An 18,700-nucleotide genomic window follows, 5' to 3' on the forward strand; every position below is an offset into this window, starting at 1 on the left:
GAAGGCCTCACAGATGGAAGCCAGTGGGGAAGCTGTCAGCCCTTGTCCTGGTGGTCTTCGAGAATGGGCCTGGCCTGGGTCCTGCCTTACTCTTTCTGACCATTTGGGACGGGGACATCATTGGAAGTCTGGATGTGGGGAGGTGGTTTTATGAGCAGAGAGAATCGGGCCTGTCTTCCTGAGCCCTGACCCAGAGTAGAAGCAGCAGAACATGCAGCTGAGTTGAGGAATGGGTTCCCTGTACCTGTGTCACCCACATCATCGAGAAGGACTTAAAGGCGGCTGAGGGATCCCCAGGATGGAATGGGACTTGTGGGTGGCAGCAGTAATCTTAGAGGAAATGTCCAAGACCACATGGGTCAATGATCACTTTGGCAAAAGTCAGTGTAGACTGATGACACTGAGGGCCACTGTTTTGACCCCTTGTAACCAAGTGGTGCCAGGTAACCCCACCTCTGCCCTCGCCACCTCCATACCGTGACTTCCAGGGAACAAGTTTATGTGTAGGCTCCTGCCATTTTCACAAGGTGAGAACTAAAAGCAGTTCTGTTAAGGAACAACGTATTTCTTTTCATATCTGATTTTGTGGAATAAAATTCACGCTTGCTACATGCTCGCTATATTCATGCTTTTAAAGATTCTGTTTTTTTTTTTTTTTTATGCTGACTTAGGAACAAAGCAGATATGCACAAGGACAACTTCTAGCCATATACTTGCAGATTCTCCTTTCTCCCGCCCTCCCATTTTACAGAAAAGGAAACTGAGGCCCCTTCAACTTCTGGTAGCACAAAGCAAAGTAAGGAAAGGGGTGTGCAAGACAGTGTGTTTGAAATGAGGTGAGGATCGGGGTGACTGTGGTTGTCTGTTAGTCTGGAACCCACACATTGTGCAAGCCACGGATCCCACCATCCAGGGAAGACTGCCTTTAGCTCATCCTTGGTGTGTAAGTAAGTCCAAGCTGGCCACCTTTGCTTCATTCCTGACCACCAGTCAACTTGTGGAACAGGTCCTCATCAAGCGTTTCATTCTGGTCCTTGGAGCGGGTGGACAAGAAAATGTAACCACCGATGTATTCATGCACGACTTTGCAATCTGCACTCAGGCAGGTGAACGCAATGGAGACGTTCTGGTCAAACTCGATCGCCACCTGGAAGGGAAGGCACAGGTAAGCTTAACCTCTGATCAGGAAACATGAAAAAGAAGCGGCTTTTCTTCCCAGAGCTGAGGACTGCTGAGGTGGCTGATAGATGCTCCCCCAACACCCCCCCCCCCAAAGACCACAAAAAAACCATCTTTTCCATTAAACACTTACAGAAAACATGTTTTTGCTCTCTTTGTGCTCTTGTGTTAGCCACTTTGCTGCACACCTGGCAAAACATCCTAACTCCCAACACACAGAGATACTTTCTATCTCTTGTTCAGATGCAGAACTTTCTAAGCACTCTCTGTGTCAAAGGGCAGAGTACTTTACAGACTTTTTTTTTTTTTTTAGGTGAGGCAATCCTTGGTTGACCTCACAGATTGCAAGGACTTTATCAGTTTACAATCCCTTATTTTTATTTTTATTTTTTTTACGCCTACAGCACCTTTACGGACTTTTTAATGGAGAATAAAAGACCCACCTGAAATTTCCTGTGGTCACTGCCCCTTACCCCTTCCCAGCTGAAAGTCATAAAGAAGAAACTGAGGCATTACCAGTTCTCAACCTTGGTTGTCCATTGCAATCACCTGCGGACCTTTAAATACTACTAATGCCCAGCAACCACCCTGGAAATTCAGCTTTAATTGGTCTTGGGAGTGGCCTGGGCAGTGGTACTTTAAAACTCTCCAGGTGATCCTCATATGCAACAAGGTTTTAAAGCCGCTCCCTTAAATATCATCTAATTTCAGACCTTCATTCTATAAATGGGTGCTGAGATAGTTAACAGCCCTACTGACAGGAATCCCTGGTTCTTAAAAAAAAGTTTGAGTCTCTTATCATGCCTTTATGTTGATGGTTTTCTATCGGAAAAAATGAAGAAACAAGGGAAGAGAGATTCCACACCAGCCACATCAGAATGTTTTAAATCAATAGGACACTAAGGTACCCCTAACGTCCCCTAAATTTCCCATGATGTAGCCTTGGTCTGAACTTGGTTCCCAGGGTGCAAGTGATGAGTGGCTGAGAATTTGAGGATTCCTACTCAAGAGGCCAAACTTTTTTCAGTTATCCCTGTGTACTTTAATTGCTCCTCAAGCAGTTTTTCCTTTCGGGGACTGGAATGCTCTCCAGGTGGGCAGTGGAGCCTCTGAGTCCTCCACCAGTTAGACCTTTTGGCAGCCAGTCAGATGAGGCCTTTCTTGGATTTATTTTGAGTGGCAGTTACGTCTCAGGTAGTTTCTGCTAAGTAATTATCAGCCTAAGTCTTACATAATCCTATGCTGAGTCAAAGGAAATTAATCAAAACGTTCAGCAGTTTCAGAGTCTGCATGGGAAGTCTGTATGGAGACTAAGCCAACTTGTGGGGTTAATTCAAAAGTACTTTTGGTCTGTACTTGTTAGGAAACTGCCCAGAATTGTATGTGATTATTTTAGCAGACAATTACCACATGCTTGTGGTTTCTGAGTTCTAAATATAAGAACAGCTTTTAAAATCAGAATAATCTGCAATTTTGAGGGGAACATGCATTTACAGGCTCGACACTGAATATATCCAAAACTTTCACTTTACCTGCCGGATTTCCCAATTTACATTCCACTGTTTCATATTTGTGAATCTCCATGTTGTAATTGGAATTCCAGTGGCTGCATCGATTCTAATCAACCTATTATATGAAACTCCAAGAATGTCATCTTTCTTGCTTCCTTTAAATCTGAAAAACAATTTTATTAATAGAAGCAACTGCTTCCTGTAACATGATGTTCATTCACATACAACTTCTTAAAGATAATATCAACCTTTCTAAATCATTTCCAAAGAATGGACAATGAGGGACTGACTTTCTACAGAAGGGCATTTCTGTTGTGATACAGAGAATAGAGAGGTTAAGGCTGTCCTGCGGACATTCTTTAAGTGAAATTTGACATCAGAAGAAATCAAAATAAGAGGAAGTCAAGTCGATTAATTCAAAATCAGCACCAACTGTGTATGTCAGGCACTGAGAATATAGTAGTGACCTAAAAGGAGAAAAAATTCCTGACTTCATGGAGCTCACAGATTTCAGAAAATCAATGTAATTTCTCTCTCTGGTTTTGCAAATACTGTTATCTTAAAATAACTGAATTTCCTTTTAATATTTCTTTTTCCACCTCGACTAAGATTCAAGGGTGTTGGCACTTTGAACAGAGGTATGGAAGATCTTTATGAGCAGCCAAAAGTTCTGGGCCATTGGTGAAAGGATAGCATTCTAAAATAAAAAAAAAAAAACCAGTTCTATGTTCTCGTCTAGGAGAGAATTAACTGGGCTCCAAAAAAGCTACTTAAAATGGAATGGAAAGTGAGAGAGGCAAGTGAACACTGCAATCACCTGACAAGGTAATAGGTGAGACCAAATTCAGGTAGAGACTGCCATGCCTGAATGAACTGCAGCTTGGCTTCGACCAGGGACATCTGGGACACGTTCTGGTGGGCTTCCAGAATCCGGGCTGCTAGCTAAACAGAAACAGGAGACATCAAACTCTCCTTAGCAATCATCCCGTTAGCTCCAGATTCCTGATGAGAAAAGTAAATGCAGGATCCAACTGCGGCTTTACAAAGACAATTCATTCTTGTTTGCATTGTCTCCCTCTCCTCCTCTCAGACGTGGAAATCGCTGGGGAGAAGCAAAAACAAGATCGGCCCACACAAAAGCTGCTGGGGTTCATGTAAATGAAGAGTTGTGGTTCCCTTTTTCAGGAGTCTGTGGAGTGTCCATGAACAATGTGTCTGCTTAAATCAGTTCATCTGTTTAACTTTTAAACCATGCTTACGGAAGCATAATTTAAAATTTTAATTTGTAGGGACTAAATCATTTTATTGTTAATTAAATTATATAAGGGCACAATGCCATGTTCTGTTAGCAGTAGTATAGTCACCTCTAAGGTAATTAACTTCTTAATGTCATCTAATACCGAGTCCATTTTCAAATTTCTCCATCAACTGATTTTTCATGATGACTGCCTTAATCATTTTAATGCCTCATTTTATTTCAGAAAATACAGGATTCACTGCAAATAATCACTCCAACAAGAACAGTAGTACCTGTTTAGACTTGTGTTTTTTTGCACACCGAGGTGACACAAAACATTCTGGGTTCATATCCATGTTTTCAAGACTGGAAGTCACTGAAGATGTTGAGTTCCGGTTTTTCATCCTCAGAAATGAGAGGATGTTCAGGACCTCTGGCTGGTAGGAGCTGTCTGCCATGGTTTTGCCCTTTGATGCCAAGATGCAGGCAGCCATCCATTGGGCATACTGATTCTCCTGCAGTAAACACCAGAGGGCTAAGAAGCAAGTTCAAGTGCAGAGCCATCCTGCTGAGAATAGGACTTGGGCTTTCATCTCTATAATAAAACACCACTGCCTTCCAAGAATGGGAAGATGGAAAGTGGCACATGTTCTGAGTGGCTCTTAATCACCTAACTTAACACCCAACAAAAGCGTTTGAGTCTCATACTGAGTTTCTAGATGATAAAGGGCTAGAGAACAGGAATGTCAGCTTTAATAAATTCCATGAATTTAAAGATGAACCAAGGACGTGTGCCAGGGAGCAAAGACAGGTTAAAAACCCAAACAATCAAAGAGCCTTCCTTGATATATATTTCCATTTTTATATCACGTCTGATCTCTATGACAGAAAAAAATGAAAAAAATCGTAAACTGATTTCCCCTATTATTTCTACCCTGGCTTATCTTCAGTCAAGATTCTAATCCCTCTGTAGGAATCAAGTCCACTGATGGGTCTTGAACCACCTACTGGTGGCTTCTATTGTTCTTTAATGTTCGTGCTGATTTTTTACCTCAGCTACCAAAGAGGAGTGGTCCCAGAAGCTGAGGGGAGGCAACTGAGAAACAGAATTCTTCAGAGCAACAGTAGGCGTGGTACATTCAATTACTGACTTCAATCTTCACCCTCCTGGTATCCAAACCCACTGCCGTGTAATTTTATAGTCCCTCCCACCAAGCCAGAGTATAATTTTCACTTCTGACTTTGGGCCCAGCTAGACTTGCTTTGGCCAATGGAATGTAGGTGGAAGTAGCAGTGCATCAACTGACTACAAGCCTAAGAGTCAAGAGGTCTCACGCACTTCCAGTCGCCCTCTTACACTTCTGCCATCACTATGAGAACAGTCTCCCAGGAAACCTGGGACCCATAATAAATACAGTGAGTTCAACCTGCAGCAAGGAGCCAAGCCTCAGCAGATCAGATTGAAGCAGATGTGCCCAGCTGACACCAGCCTGGATCATCCAACTCCCTGCCTACCTGCAGATGTTTCAGAAACAAATGCTTATTGATATACATCATTGTAATTTTTGTGGCTGTTCGTTACAAAGCAAGAGCTGACTGATACAACGGTGCTCTGATTTGTGAAAACACCTCAGATGGTTTGTCCTTAGGCTTACTAAAGGTGAAGTGAATGAACGTTTTTGTGGTTTTACTTACATGGTCACATCTCAAATACATTTCGTTCATGCCATCAGCGACAGGAATTAATAACTTGATTCCAAATTTTCTTCCTGCTACATTCACATCTGGCACAACTTCACAGCCTAAATAATAAAAGGCAGGGACACAACTGAGTTATGAAAAATCTGTTACATAAATATCAGGTGTGCATCTAAAATAAACACTTTGAACATAAGCCCCTCAGATTTGGTTCTGTTCTGGAAAATGCAGTAGCAAGCTGATAACATTAATTACAGGACAACTAATTAAGACTTAGGAACAATTAACATGCATAGAGAAAAATATTTTATGATTTTCTTAAATATATCAATTGAATTCATTTTTAAGGTTGTTTTGGCTATCCTAACCCATAGGAATGATTATGAATATGAACTAAAATAAATCAAAGCACAGGAAATTCTCTAATCATCACAATGATAAGGAAATTGAGTATACTGGTTAACAAAATGTTTCAATTCATACGGTTACCAGTAAACTCACAGTCACAGAAATTAGAACAGGCACTAAAGCAATACTGAATTAAACATAATTGTTCTGGAATTCAGAAAGCCTTTCAGGATCTTACAGTGCCTCATGTACTACACTTATGACACCAATTAGACTTGGGCACACAGGGAAAGAAGAGACTGCAGGAGGGAAACGAACACATTTACTGAACCACATTCTAGTTCCATGCTCCACGGGGAAGAGGAGCTGCCATTTCAAACACAGTGACACACTGGAATTCGACCTTGCTTCAGTGGGTAAGAATCCTGGCTTTCATGACAAGCCACAGCAAGATACAGAACCCTCTTACCTCTAAGATTTAGTTTTTCTACTGGTTCTCCTTGTTCAAGTTCCTTATTTTTAAAGTAGGCTATAGATGTGTCTTTAAAGACAAACCAGTATTGTTTGAAAGCTTTTAATATTAGCTTCTTGGGCCTGCAAATTAAAGTACAGTAAGCATTTAAACAGCCATTCAGAAATCTAAGACACATTGCAAATTTTAAATGGATCTAGATGCTTTTACAAATAACACATGCTTTATTTTTAAAAACAACTTGCAAATTGCCGACTCATTTCTAAGAACTAGAAATGGAGTTTTGCTATGACATATAGAAGTTAATACAAAAGCTCAGGAGTTAGACCACTTGGGGCCACATTCTGGCTCTGCTACTGCCTAAATGAGTGACCCATTGGAAAGATACTTCAACTGCCCAGGCCACATGCACTCTCTCTGAGCGATGGGGAGAGAAACAGCCTCCAACTCACAGGGCTCTTGTGAAGATGGAAAGAAGTAATCTCTGTAAAGTGCTTATCACAATACCTGGCACAACGGAAGTGCTCAATAAATTATTATGATGTATGTGAGAAACATCCGTGAATCTGGTGACATCTGAAATGTCCACAGGCTCTTTAGATCTGAAAAAGCTGTCCATATGGACAGCATGACCTTCAAGTTATCAGACATAAAAATCAGATATAAAAGTGAGCAACCTTTTCTGTGGTTTCCTCTTGATTCTTAATAGAAACCACCAGAGAATTCCCAGCGAGCCATGGAAATCACCCAAATCTACAGCGAATCTATACAGACTCTACTGCTATTAAAAATATTTTGGGGTAAGATCTCCAACAGTGAGATCTTTGCACTTTGGGCTAAACAAGGTCAGTGGGGCCATTGGCAGGACTCAGTTGGATCACTGAAAATAGAAAATGTGAGAGAGAGCTAGGGAGTAGGAAAGGGGTACAGATGGGCAGAGAAAATATGAGTTGCATGAGGTGCAGTGGAACAATCCTGGCCCTGGGGGTGGATCAGTCTACTCATGGCAGAGGAGTGGATTTCTGTATTAAAAAATGTAAGAGAGGGAGGTTGGTGTTAACATCACTCACATATAATTTTGGGCAAGTCTTTTAACACAGCAGTACTAGTTATCCCTTCGCTAAATATGTGTTATCCTTAACACAAGAATAAGGGAGAAGATGTTCATTAAAAAACCAATGTATTACAGGAAAATATTACATAAAAATTATAAAATAAACCGATATGAAGTTAACATTTCCAGGATTTAGAAAACTACTGCACAAAACTACCACAATAATATTCATCACGTTGAGACTTGTAGTTGATATTATTCTAAGGAATATATTTAAAAGGTTATTTGTCTAAGAATCAGATTATCCAAAATTAACAGTCCTTTCGAAATAAAATCTAAAGACTAAGCTTATAACCAAAGGTAGTAAGGTCTCAGTTGAGTCCTGGCATCTAAAGATTTCTATTGAGAATAAAGAATGAAATCCTGCTTCTCTGTTTTAACTGGATTTCGAAAGTATCGAAAGATCTCAAATTCCTTCTACTATCTTTTTCTAGTTTGGTTGAATCAGGCTGTTTCTATACATCCCCAAAGCTAACAGTTATTGCTTCTATTCCATGTTCCAGAGGCTGGGGCGGGAGAGGATAGGGGAAGGAGAGGTAGAGAAGATGGCTAGGCAGGAATGATGTACATAACAATGAGACAATTTCTTGAAACCTCCTGGAGCTCACAGTTTAAAGAGAGAAATGCAGAAAATAAATAAATACAATAAAATATGGTAAGTCACATAAAAAGAGTGTGGGAAGTGATGAATCACAGAGGACACAGCATTTAAACTAGAATGATGAATAAGAATTTGATTGGAGCAACAGGGAAAAAATTTTCAGAAGGTGGCAACTGCGCATGCAAAATGCAGTTACCTTGTTAACAAGAGTTGGGTAGAGCATTTCTTGAACATGGGGGAAGTGGTAGTTTCTATGGCCACAGCCTTTTTATGAGTGGGGGATGATGCAGATAAGAATGGCAAGGTACGGAGGGGTTAGGGTGGTACTGAATATCCTGCTAAGGAGTTGGACTTTATTTTCTAGAAGAATGGTTCTCAAACTCTAGTGTTCATCAGAATTAGAAAGGAGCTTGTTAGAGATACCCAAGCATGGCCCCCATCCCAGAGATTGAGATTCAGCAGGCCCAGGTAGGGTCCACGCATCTGCATCGTAAGTAAGTTTGTAAGTAAGCTTTCCTAAGGAGGTTCCCCAGAGTTTGAAAACACTGATCTAGACTAGTAATTTCCAAACTAAAAATGGGCACAACCTATCTTTAAAATACCTATCCCTTAATATATTTACAATAGTTTATTTGTGTTATTTGCGTATTTGTAACATATATTAAATACATTATAGAACTCACATAAACATGTAGATTAAAAAAGAATGAATGTGAAAGTTCAGTTTTTTAAAGAAGGGAGGATATTACTAAGTCACATAAATCCTTGTTGAGGAAGTATACTGTTGGCTGTGCTTACTAAATCACAACATTCCTATTTTAGTGCCATCTACCTGTCTGTGAAGATTTTCATTGACCCAAAGCTACTAATTTCCATCTTTCCTTAGGTCAATCCACCCATGCATATTAATCAGAATATGCTGCATTTTTATATTTTTAATAAATGGGTTTAAAACATACTACAACTCTTAATTTGGATAGTGTTTTCGAAAAATTCTGTTTCCAAGTTTGAAAGCTATGCCAATACTAGTGTTTTAATAGGCATTGTTATTATTGGCAAGACTTCGACAAAACATTTCCAAATAACTGTTTTCAAAATGCTCTCTTTAAGATGAAGTGCATTTATTATCTTCAAAGTAGCTGAATGCTTACTACTTATGGCCACTTATCTCAGAAGGTCATAAATTTGGAACACTTATTTTTTGAAAAAATGTATAACTGTATTTCAAGTACTTTTCTATTTGACAATCAGTGAGCCTTAATGTGGGACCAAAAATTTCTGTGGTTATTCTCCATCTCTTTAAAAAGTATAAGAAAGATTTGACTATAGTTTAAGAGTTTTGTATCTATAAAATGAATTTTATTCCAAATCTATTGTGCATTGTGTACATATGAATGGAACTTCTTTGCTACAGTAACTTTCCTGCTTGCCTACAGGAACTTGGCTAATGATACAACGAATGTACTTTATGTGTAGCCTCTCTCTAAAACCCTGTTGTGGAGCCATTTTATTTATTCCAAAGGACCTCTCCAACAGTGGTTACACCTTATGGTTTGGGCACAAATTGTTTTTGTTAAATATATAATTTACTAGTAGAACTGTATCATGTCTGGTTTATATTTAGAGGTTTGCAAAAAGTAGAATCTTGAAAAATTAGTTGGGCATAAAATTCTGGATTGAATGTTATCTTCTCTTAGCACTTTCAAGATATCTCCCAGTCAGTGAGAAGTCTGCTGCCCACCTAATTGTTTCTTTTGTAGAAAGTCTGATTTTTCTCTTTGATTTTAAAGACTTTCTCTTATCAGTGGTTGACTAGTACCAACATGTATAATTATACTGATTTATTTTTGTTGGGATTTGTTATTACTGAATTTCAGATTTTTGTCTTTAACAATTACATAAAATTTTCAAGCATTCCCTTTTAAATGCTTGCTTCTCCCCCATATTTTTTTTCCTGAAACTCCATTTCTACCTGAGTCCTCTCTTCAATTGTTTTTAAACTTGATGTTTAATGAACCTATCCAATATTAAATTTCTATGACTATGTTTTTCATTTCTAGAATTTCTAATTTGTTCCTTTTCAATATTGCCTGTGCTCTTTCATTATGATTTTTATTTTTTATTACTTAATAATTCTAAATATAGTCATTTATAGTTTCTTCAAATTTTTCTATTACCTAAAATTATTGAAACTGTTAATCCTCTTGTTGGTTGGGTCTGCTGTTTTTCCTTTATGGTAGTTCATGAACTCAAATGGTTAGTAATTTTTATTGGGAACTCTTTCTTTTTATTAAGGGAGTTATTGTTTTATGTAGAAGGCCCAGGCGTGCTAGATTATGAATATTTCCCTCCAAGGATTTTTGCAATTACATTTGCTAGGGCTTTATAGATTTTTTTTGGTCCTGGACCAGTTTCTATTTTACTTTTTCAGGATCCGTTTATTATATAAAACTCTAAATTTAGATCTACATCTGTGTGTGGTAGAAACCTTGCCTTTGATTGCTTGAGAGATTTTTCATTTTCCCACAGAGAACCCTATGCTAGGATGAACTTCCTTACTGCTTCCTTTGGCTGATGGGTAGTTTCTCTACTCCCTGGTAAACAGAGGAGGCAGCTCTTTTAGGTTTCTACCTTTAGACAAGAGTTTCAGTGCTAGCTCACTGCCTTACATGAAGGACATCCACCTTAAAGCTCCATCTTTGATCCCTGCATGGGGATCAAAGCCCCAGTCCCAAGCCATGAGAATCTATGTTCACAGCCCAACTCCCTCTGTGCAGCTGAGTCTTCGCTTGGAGAGCTAGGTTCCCTCTTTATTTCTTGCAAGCTGGGATTTCCCAGTCTCACTTCAAGATCAATTGTGTATTTACAATTCTTTGATTTTTATTTAATCCAAGACTCATATGTATTTATGAAAAAATTTGGATTTGGGTGAGATCAAATGCCGTGTTGTTGGAAACGGAAGTCCACTATTTATATAATAAATTCAATAGATTTTTTTCAGAAAAAAAACCGTTAAAGGAAAAAACCATTAAAAATCAAAGGGTTAGTTCAATTCCATTTTATCGATAAGGAAAGGAGGCTCAAGAAATGAAGGCCATGTTCAAGGTCCCACAACCACTAGGAACAGAGCTCCATTCTCCAATATCCTTCCTCCTCCCTTTCCTTCTCTTTACTTCTTTGCTTCCTCCCTCCTACCTTTCCTCCTTCCTTTCTTTCATGAACTATACTATGTATTAAATTCAATATCTTGAGACCTTCAGTAGGTAAAGTGTCCACTGGCCAAACATGAGAATGATTTTATAAATGTGAACATATCAATGACACTAAAGTGAGACAGATGTGGGTCTTAATTCCAGAATATCATCTCCTTCATTGAAAACATCTATAGGAAGAGAACTGTCATTATTTGGTTTGTGAAGAGCTGGATTTACTCTATACAGAGAATATGGCAACCTAGTTTCCTTGTAGAACAATTATCAATAATTTATACAGATGTATCTGTGGATTCAAATAACTATATTTTTTTCTGTAACTCTGGCTATAACAATATATGTGATTACAACTATTTATGCCATAAATGTTAAATTAATGACCCTATTGTTTGAGACCACATCCTAAGATTACATTAAAAAAAAAAAAATCTGTAGAAACCCAGTGACAAATATTGTTACCTTTGGACTCTTGTTTCTCATTTATACCTGACTGACTGTTCATTTTTTTCAAGTCTTTCTTTGTATTATGTGTTATCAAAAGCAACCTGTGTTTCTTTTCAAGCCAACCGACCTAGCGAAGTGTTGGTCTAAGAAAAGTCAACAGACCATAAAGTGGCATGGTATAAGTAACTGATAGAACTTCAGAGGGACCTTATTCCTTTCATGCTAACACACCTTGGTATCATCACAAACGTGGCAGTTTTTGCAAATGAAATGGAAAACTTCTTTCCTTTTTACCAGTTTTAGGTTGACCTGAGGTGACTAGGGAATTTATCAGAAACACTTTAACAGGCAAAAGGTGAATAACTGAAGTTATCTCGCTATAAGCCCAGGATCCAAGTTCTAGTGACAATTGATTTTTAAACTGTGAAAGAGCCTTGAAATGGTGTCAGAGTCCTGAGCCTCCCAGATGGACTGTAATAGAAACTCCAGTCTGGTATATATGTTCATTCTTGCTGACACCAGCCATGTTTACAACATGTTTACACCCATTTATGGAGCATGAATTATGAACCAGGTACCATGCTTGATGCTCCATATGCATTATTTTATCTGATCCTCCCAACAAACCCAAGAGGGGGTATATTGCCACTTTACAGATCAGGAAACTGAGGCTCAGATGTTTAAGGACAATGCCTGATGGGGTCACTGTCTACCTGATGCCAAAGCTAGTACTTTTACCTTTGAACCATGAACCTGCCCAATAAATGTTTAATTTAAACTCCTGGACTCTACCTACGAGGCTTTGTTATGACTAATCTTTTTCTCCTTTAAGGGTGACTTACCTAAATAATTTGAGAGTATCTGCAAGTTTAGGGATATCAGTAATGTCCTCCTAAGGAAAAACAGAAAACATTTCATAAGCAGTGATTAGACAGGTATGCTGACAATCTAAACCTGTATGGTCCAATACTGTAGGCACTTGCTACTTGCAGCTATTTAAATTTGAATTACTATTACGTACAATAAAAAAACTCAGCTCCTCAGTCATACCAGCCTCATATTCTGGGGCGGGGTAGGTGAGGGGAAGGCTGGGAGTGGGATGAAGCACATGCAGGGCTTCTGTGGTGGCTGCAAAGTTTTGCTTCTTGATTTGGGTGGTGACTTGGGTGATAATTTAACACTAATTTGTTAAACTGTACATTTTTTTTTCACTTTTCTCTATCTGTCATATAGCTCACAAATCAGAAAAAGATTAAAAATTTGACTAAGCATTCCTGTACCTGCCATTCGAGTCAAACACCTGAGTTAAAAACAAGTACTTTTATGTACAAACAAAATTATTTTATAACTTATACATCAGAGTAACTCCAGGCATATCTAGTTCACTGATTAAACTCTAAAAAGGAAGCGGGTTCAAAGTCCATTCTACAGGATAAGTTGGTGCTTATTTTCAAACTGAAAAGCCTATTGTTTGACATCAGAAAGTCTTGACATGAAAATATTGAGGGAGGGAGGAAGGTATTTTTATCTGTCTTAAGAAGGAACATTGTCTTACTGTATGTATTTAGTTATGGAAGTAAACAAAAGGAAACTAATCTCATGGGGGTTGTGTCTCCTATAAATGTGAGAAAGGGCTCTGAATCTCTAAAGAATCATGACATTTAGTTTGACTTATTTGCTTTTGTATGATACCAATTTCCTATTTTAAGGAATTTAATCATAAGAGAACACATATTAAATATATAAGGATATAGTGACTCATTTTTATCTATTACTTTGTAAAAATCCAATTACAATGGATCCACCCTTCTGATTCAATGTGATTAAGCTAATAATTACTCCCATGATTAAAGAGGTTAAACAAAAGAGTGGCACCCAACAAATGAATCAAACAGGAAGAACATTCCAATGATAAAGCTAACATTTAGCCACATTTCATGGATAAAGGGCAAGAAACGATAAACTCTTTGTTTTACTGGGTGTGTGTGTGTGTGTGTGTGTGTGTGTGTGTGTGTGTTTATTTCCTGAAGACAAAAGGGTTTAGGAACTTTTTATAATGTTCTAGAAAAAGGCCCTCAGTTCTGTCAACCTTGCCCAGTGGAAATGTATATCTAGGTAAATACATAATAAGGCTTTGTTTTCTGTAAAGTATTTTCTCTATTCTCACAACTAGACTTCAGGGACCAATTCCATACGGCATGTTAGTGAAATGGAGTCCTCAGCAGTCTTTCCCTCATACCATACCAACTCCTCCAGAGGGAGAAACTTGATACAAAAGTATTATCATTAGTAGTGATGAAAATATATTACAGTCCCTTACAGAGCTGACCTGAGAAAAGCTAGTCAGTTCTTGCTAGATTTAAACTTGTCAGATGACGGGTATGTTTTCTGTTTTCAAAATCAGACAAAATAGTTTCTTATTTCTAATTTTAAGAAAGCTCATCTATATTTGTCAATAAGTCAGAACAAAGCCACAATTCTAAGTAATTAGAAAAGTTCATACCAACGTGTTGTCTGCTTTTGCACCTTCTAGGGTCACTTCCAAATTAGAAAGTGCTGCTTCTACTTCATCGACCTCAGACTCATTTGTAAAATCATGTATTTCGGCTGATGATGATAGTTTGCTAATGTGATACTACAAAGAAATAGAGGTTTTAGAAATGTTATAAGCGTAAACGAGTCCATTAGCCAGTTCTTTTTCAGAGGCAACTCCCCTTGTAATACCAAACATCTATAAGGAAATCTTTAATTAATTCAGATTAAAATGACATTTTAATCTGAATCGTTCTGAGATTTATGGTTAGTCATGTTCAAACTCGGTTCCTCTCCATCAGTGGTTGAGCTTGTAGGGGGAAAGAGATAAGAACGGTTAAGACTAATACTTTACATAAGATGTACACGTGTGTGGGTTATGAGGAGCATTTTAAATTTTAATTTACTGCCCTCATTTCCAGCGCTTTCTTCAAAGAACAAAACACTAGGAAGAAAATGAAACTTGAAGCAGAACTCCCTCCAGAAAAAAGGTACTGAAGTTCACATACCTGCAGAGCTGCAAAGATCAACATTTCCTCCTCTGTGCAGTCGATTTCTTCTAGGACAATGGCCCACCTGGCTTGTTCATAGAGTTGGTTTATTCGGACAGCGTCGTACTACAGAAAGAAACAGGTGTGCATGTGTGTGTGTGTAATTTATATTCCACAATACAAAAATCTCAGAATGACTAAGGCCATTCCTTGTTAATCAGATGCAATAAACTCCAGTTCAGGTAACTGAAAGAAATACCCCTCTACTTTTCCACTGCCCCAGCATTTTTTATTCCTGAATTTAGAACTTCCTCAAAATATTTTTCGGAATTTAAGGGTCCACACTGACCCATCTTAGATTCCATTATTTTGCCTCTTTTTCATCACACTTTTTCTATTGGTAGGAAAAACAGGTAGTAAAAATGGTTTATGTAATAAGTAATATAAAGGAAAGGGATCCCCAAGCTGATCTGCAAACTCAGTGCAATCCTGATCAGAATGTGATAGAGATTCTTAAGTGCAACTCTATACAGGCTGATGTCTCTACGCAAGAGATAATGTTCAAATATCGTCAAAAACAAAGTTGGGAGAAATTTGTCCTCTCTAAAATAGAAACATATCACAAAGGTGGAATAACTAAAATGGTGTGGCATTGGTACAGTGATAGACAAAATATCCATAACACTATCTCTAGAAAAAGACCTATTTATGTATATAAATATAAAATAAAAATGGCACTTTCTATCGGTAGGGGAAGAAAGAATTTAACACTATAAATAGTCTTAAAAATGTCTAGCCATTTAGAAAACAAAAATTCCAACTCAAAAGACAATTTTACATCATTCAAGAAAATAAATTGCAGATAGCTCAAAGGATCTCAACATCCAAAACCACAATGAGATACCACTTCATACCCACTACGATGGCTCTAATTTAAAAGATAGATAATAACAAATGTTGGTGAGGATGTGGAAAAATTGGAACCCTTGTTCATTGTTGGTGGGAATGTAAAATGGTGCAGCCTCGGTGGGAAACAATTTGGCAGTTCCTCAAAAAGTTAAACATAGAATATGATCCAGCAATTCCAATTGTAAGAATATACTGAAAAAAATTAAAAAGAGGGATTCAAACAGATACTGTACACCAATGTTCATAGCAGCATCATTCACAATAGCTAAAAGGTAGAAACAACCTAAATGCTCATCAACAGATGAATCAGAAAACCAAAAAAAAAGTACACACACACACACACACACACACACACACACGCACACACAATGGAATATTATTCAGCCATAAAAAGGAAGGAAATTCTGATGTGTACTACAACATATATGAACCTTGAAGACATCATGCTAAGTGAAATAAGCCAGACACAAAAAGACAAATATTGTCTGATTCCACTTACATGAGGTATTTAGAAAAGGCAAATGCACAGAGACAGGAAGTAGAATAGAGGTTACCAGTGTCTGGGGGGAGGGGTTAAATGAGGAATTATTGTTTAATGGGTACAGAGTTTCTGTATAGAATGATGAAAAAGTTCTGGAAATAAATAGCAGTGATAGTTGCAGAATATGTGAATGTACTTAATGCCACTGAATTATGAACCTAAAAATGGAAAAAATGGCAAATGTTATATTGTGCATACCTTACCACAATAAAAAAAATCAAAATTGTACATGAATGTTCATAGCAGCATTATTCGTAATAGCCAAAAAGGAGGAACAATCTACATATCCATCAATAGATGAATGGATAATAAAATGTGGTATATACATATAATGGGATATTATTTGGCAATAAAATGAAATACTGGTACATGCTACAATATGGATGGACCTTGAAAGTATTATGCTAAGTGAAAGAAACTAGTCACAAAGTACTACATATTGCATAACTCCATTATATGAAATGTCTAGGATAGGCAAATCCACAGAGACAGGAAGTAGACTGATGGTTTCCTAGGGTTGTGAGGGTGGGAGGCAAATGGGGAGCAACTCCTAATAGATAATGAGTTTCTTGTTAAGATGATAAAAATATTCTGAAATTAGACAGGGGCATAGTTTGCACTACTCTATGAATACACTAAAAACCACTCACTTGTACATGTTATATAAGTAAAATGTATGGTATATGAATCATACCTCAAAAAAGTTATAAAGCATCTAAACATAACAACCAAAACTACTAGACAGAAACATGAGAGAACACTCTTTGTTGTCTTTGAAAGTGAAAAGCTTTTCTAAGCAAGAGAGGAAGCCTAAAAATTATGATGCATATGACTGACTTGATAATCGAAAATTAAGCATTTTTAATGGTGAAAAATACCCTATTGAAGATTATACTTTTATAAGACCACACACAGACTGGAAAATAACATTTGTAATAAATGTAAAAGATAATATCCACTATATACAAAGTGCTCCTATAAATCGGCATGAAAAAAACAATTCAAAAAAAAAATGGGGCAAATATATAAATAGGCAACTCATAGAAGAAAGCAAAATGGGCATGTAAACATTGGAAAGGATGTTCAGCTTCACTAATAAACAGAGGATTCAAACTGAAAACAGAGATGACAGAGTTTCTATTTTCCTATTAGATTTACCCACATTGTTTAAGGATTGATAATGACTGGTATTGGCGAGGATGTGGTACAATCGGCACTTTCACATATGAGGTTAGTCGGAAGGCAATTTGGCAGCATCTTTTAATGTCTTTTTGCCTTTTGATGAGCATATCTATGATTACTATACTAAAGAAATGCAAGCACTTATCAAAGATAATTATATAAGAATGTGCACCACATTTTTTGAAAGAGCGAAAATTGCAAGCATCCCAGGGTCCTGATAAATTATAGTTTAGCCTTTCCTTTGATTATTTTGTAGTCATAAAAAAAAAAAAGTCAAACATATATACACTGACATGAAAAGACGGCCAGGATATATTATGAAAAAGGAGCGAACACATGATCTCATTTGTATAGGGAAAAAAGATCTTGAAAATTTGTTCAAAAATGTTATAACTGAAAAAATCTGCAAGTATTGTTAATCATCAAGCTGTTATATGTGGCTGCTTCTTGGGGAAAAAAGTCATGGTAAAGAACTATTTTCCATTTTTACTCTATGTAATTCCTTTTTCTTTTATTAAAAAATTGTGGTAAAATACATATAAAATTTACCTTGTTAACCATTTTTTACGTGCACAGTTCAGTGGCATTCTACAGAACTCTTTTCATCTTGCAAAACTGAAACTCCGTATCTGTTAAACAATAACTCCTATGTTTGGTTTTCTTTCTTTTTTTTTTTCAACACCAAGTTTACATTTTACTATATCCTTTAAAAAATAAAAATGTTGAAGGAAATATGGAGGAGGAACAGAAAGATACAGTTCCTAAATGGACTTATCACAGGTTGGTTAGCATTAGTTTATTTTTCCTTTTGCGGGAACCTTATGTATATTAAAAAAGGTGATAGGGAATGTAAAAATACGAAGTAAGCCCAAACCGGCAAATAGCGTTACTATCAGGTTAAGTGGGCAATGGGACCTGTTGCACTGGCGTGCTCCTTCTCAGCATTTCTACAACACAAACCTAAGTGTGTAGCATTTAAGAGGCTAGAATATTATGAATCTTAAGGGGATCTGTCTTTGTTTTGTGAACTTTGCCAGGTGTCATGGAACACCTCAGGAGTTCACCCCAGAATCCTTCCAAAACAAATCAAAACACGACAAAGAGAACATTCACAGCAGCATTATTCATAACAGCTCCACCCTGGAAATAAGCCAATGTCCCCCAAGTCCAAATGGATAAATGAAACATGGTCCATCCACACAATGGGGCACCACTCGGCAGTACAAAGA

At 37.5% G+C, this 18,700-nt stretch overlaps 1 protein-coding gene across 3 annotated transcripts in view; it reads right to left on the bottom strand.

The window, feature by feature from the left end:
* Positions 1–629: 629 nt before the first annotated feature.
* FERMT1 (fermitin family member 1) overlaps positions 630–18,700 on the bottom strand; it is a 33,162-nt gene continuing 15,091 nt past the window's right edge. For all 3 annotated transcript variants that reach the window (XM_016149644.2, XM_016148807.2, XM_016150463.2), the window contains 9 exons: positions 14,858–14,965; positions 14,320–14,451; positions 12,659–12,708; positions 6,443–6,567; positions 5,623–5,729; positions 4,221–4,442; positions 3,508–3,632; positions 2,712–2,853; positions 630–1,147 (listed from right to left, as the gene is read on the bottom strand). In XM_016149644.2, the coding sequence (XP_016005130.1) occupies positions 974–1,147; positions 2,712–2,853; positions 3,508–3,632; positions 4,221–4,442; positions 5,623–5,729; positions 6,443–6,567; positions 12,659–12,708; positions 14,320–14,451; positions 14,858–14,965 (1,185 nt within the window). In that variant the 3' untranslated portion in view covers positions 630–973. The remainder of the gene's footprint in view (positions 1,148–2,711; positions 2,854–3,507; positions 3,633–4,220; positions 4,443–5,622; positions 5,730–6,442; positions 6,568–12,658; positions 12,709–14,319; positions 14,452–14,857; positions 14,966–18,700) is intronic.

The sequence above is a fragment of the Rousettus aegyptiacus genome, unplaced genomic scaffold (assembly GCF_014176215.1).
Source record: "Rousettus aegyptiacus isolate mRouAeg1 unplaced genomic scaffold, mRouAeg1.p scaffold_m13_p_12, whole genome shotgun sequence".
NCBI lineage: Eukaryota > Metazoa > Chordata > Mammalia > Chiroptera > Pteropodidae > Rousettus > Rousettus aegyptiacus.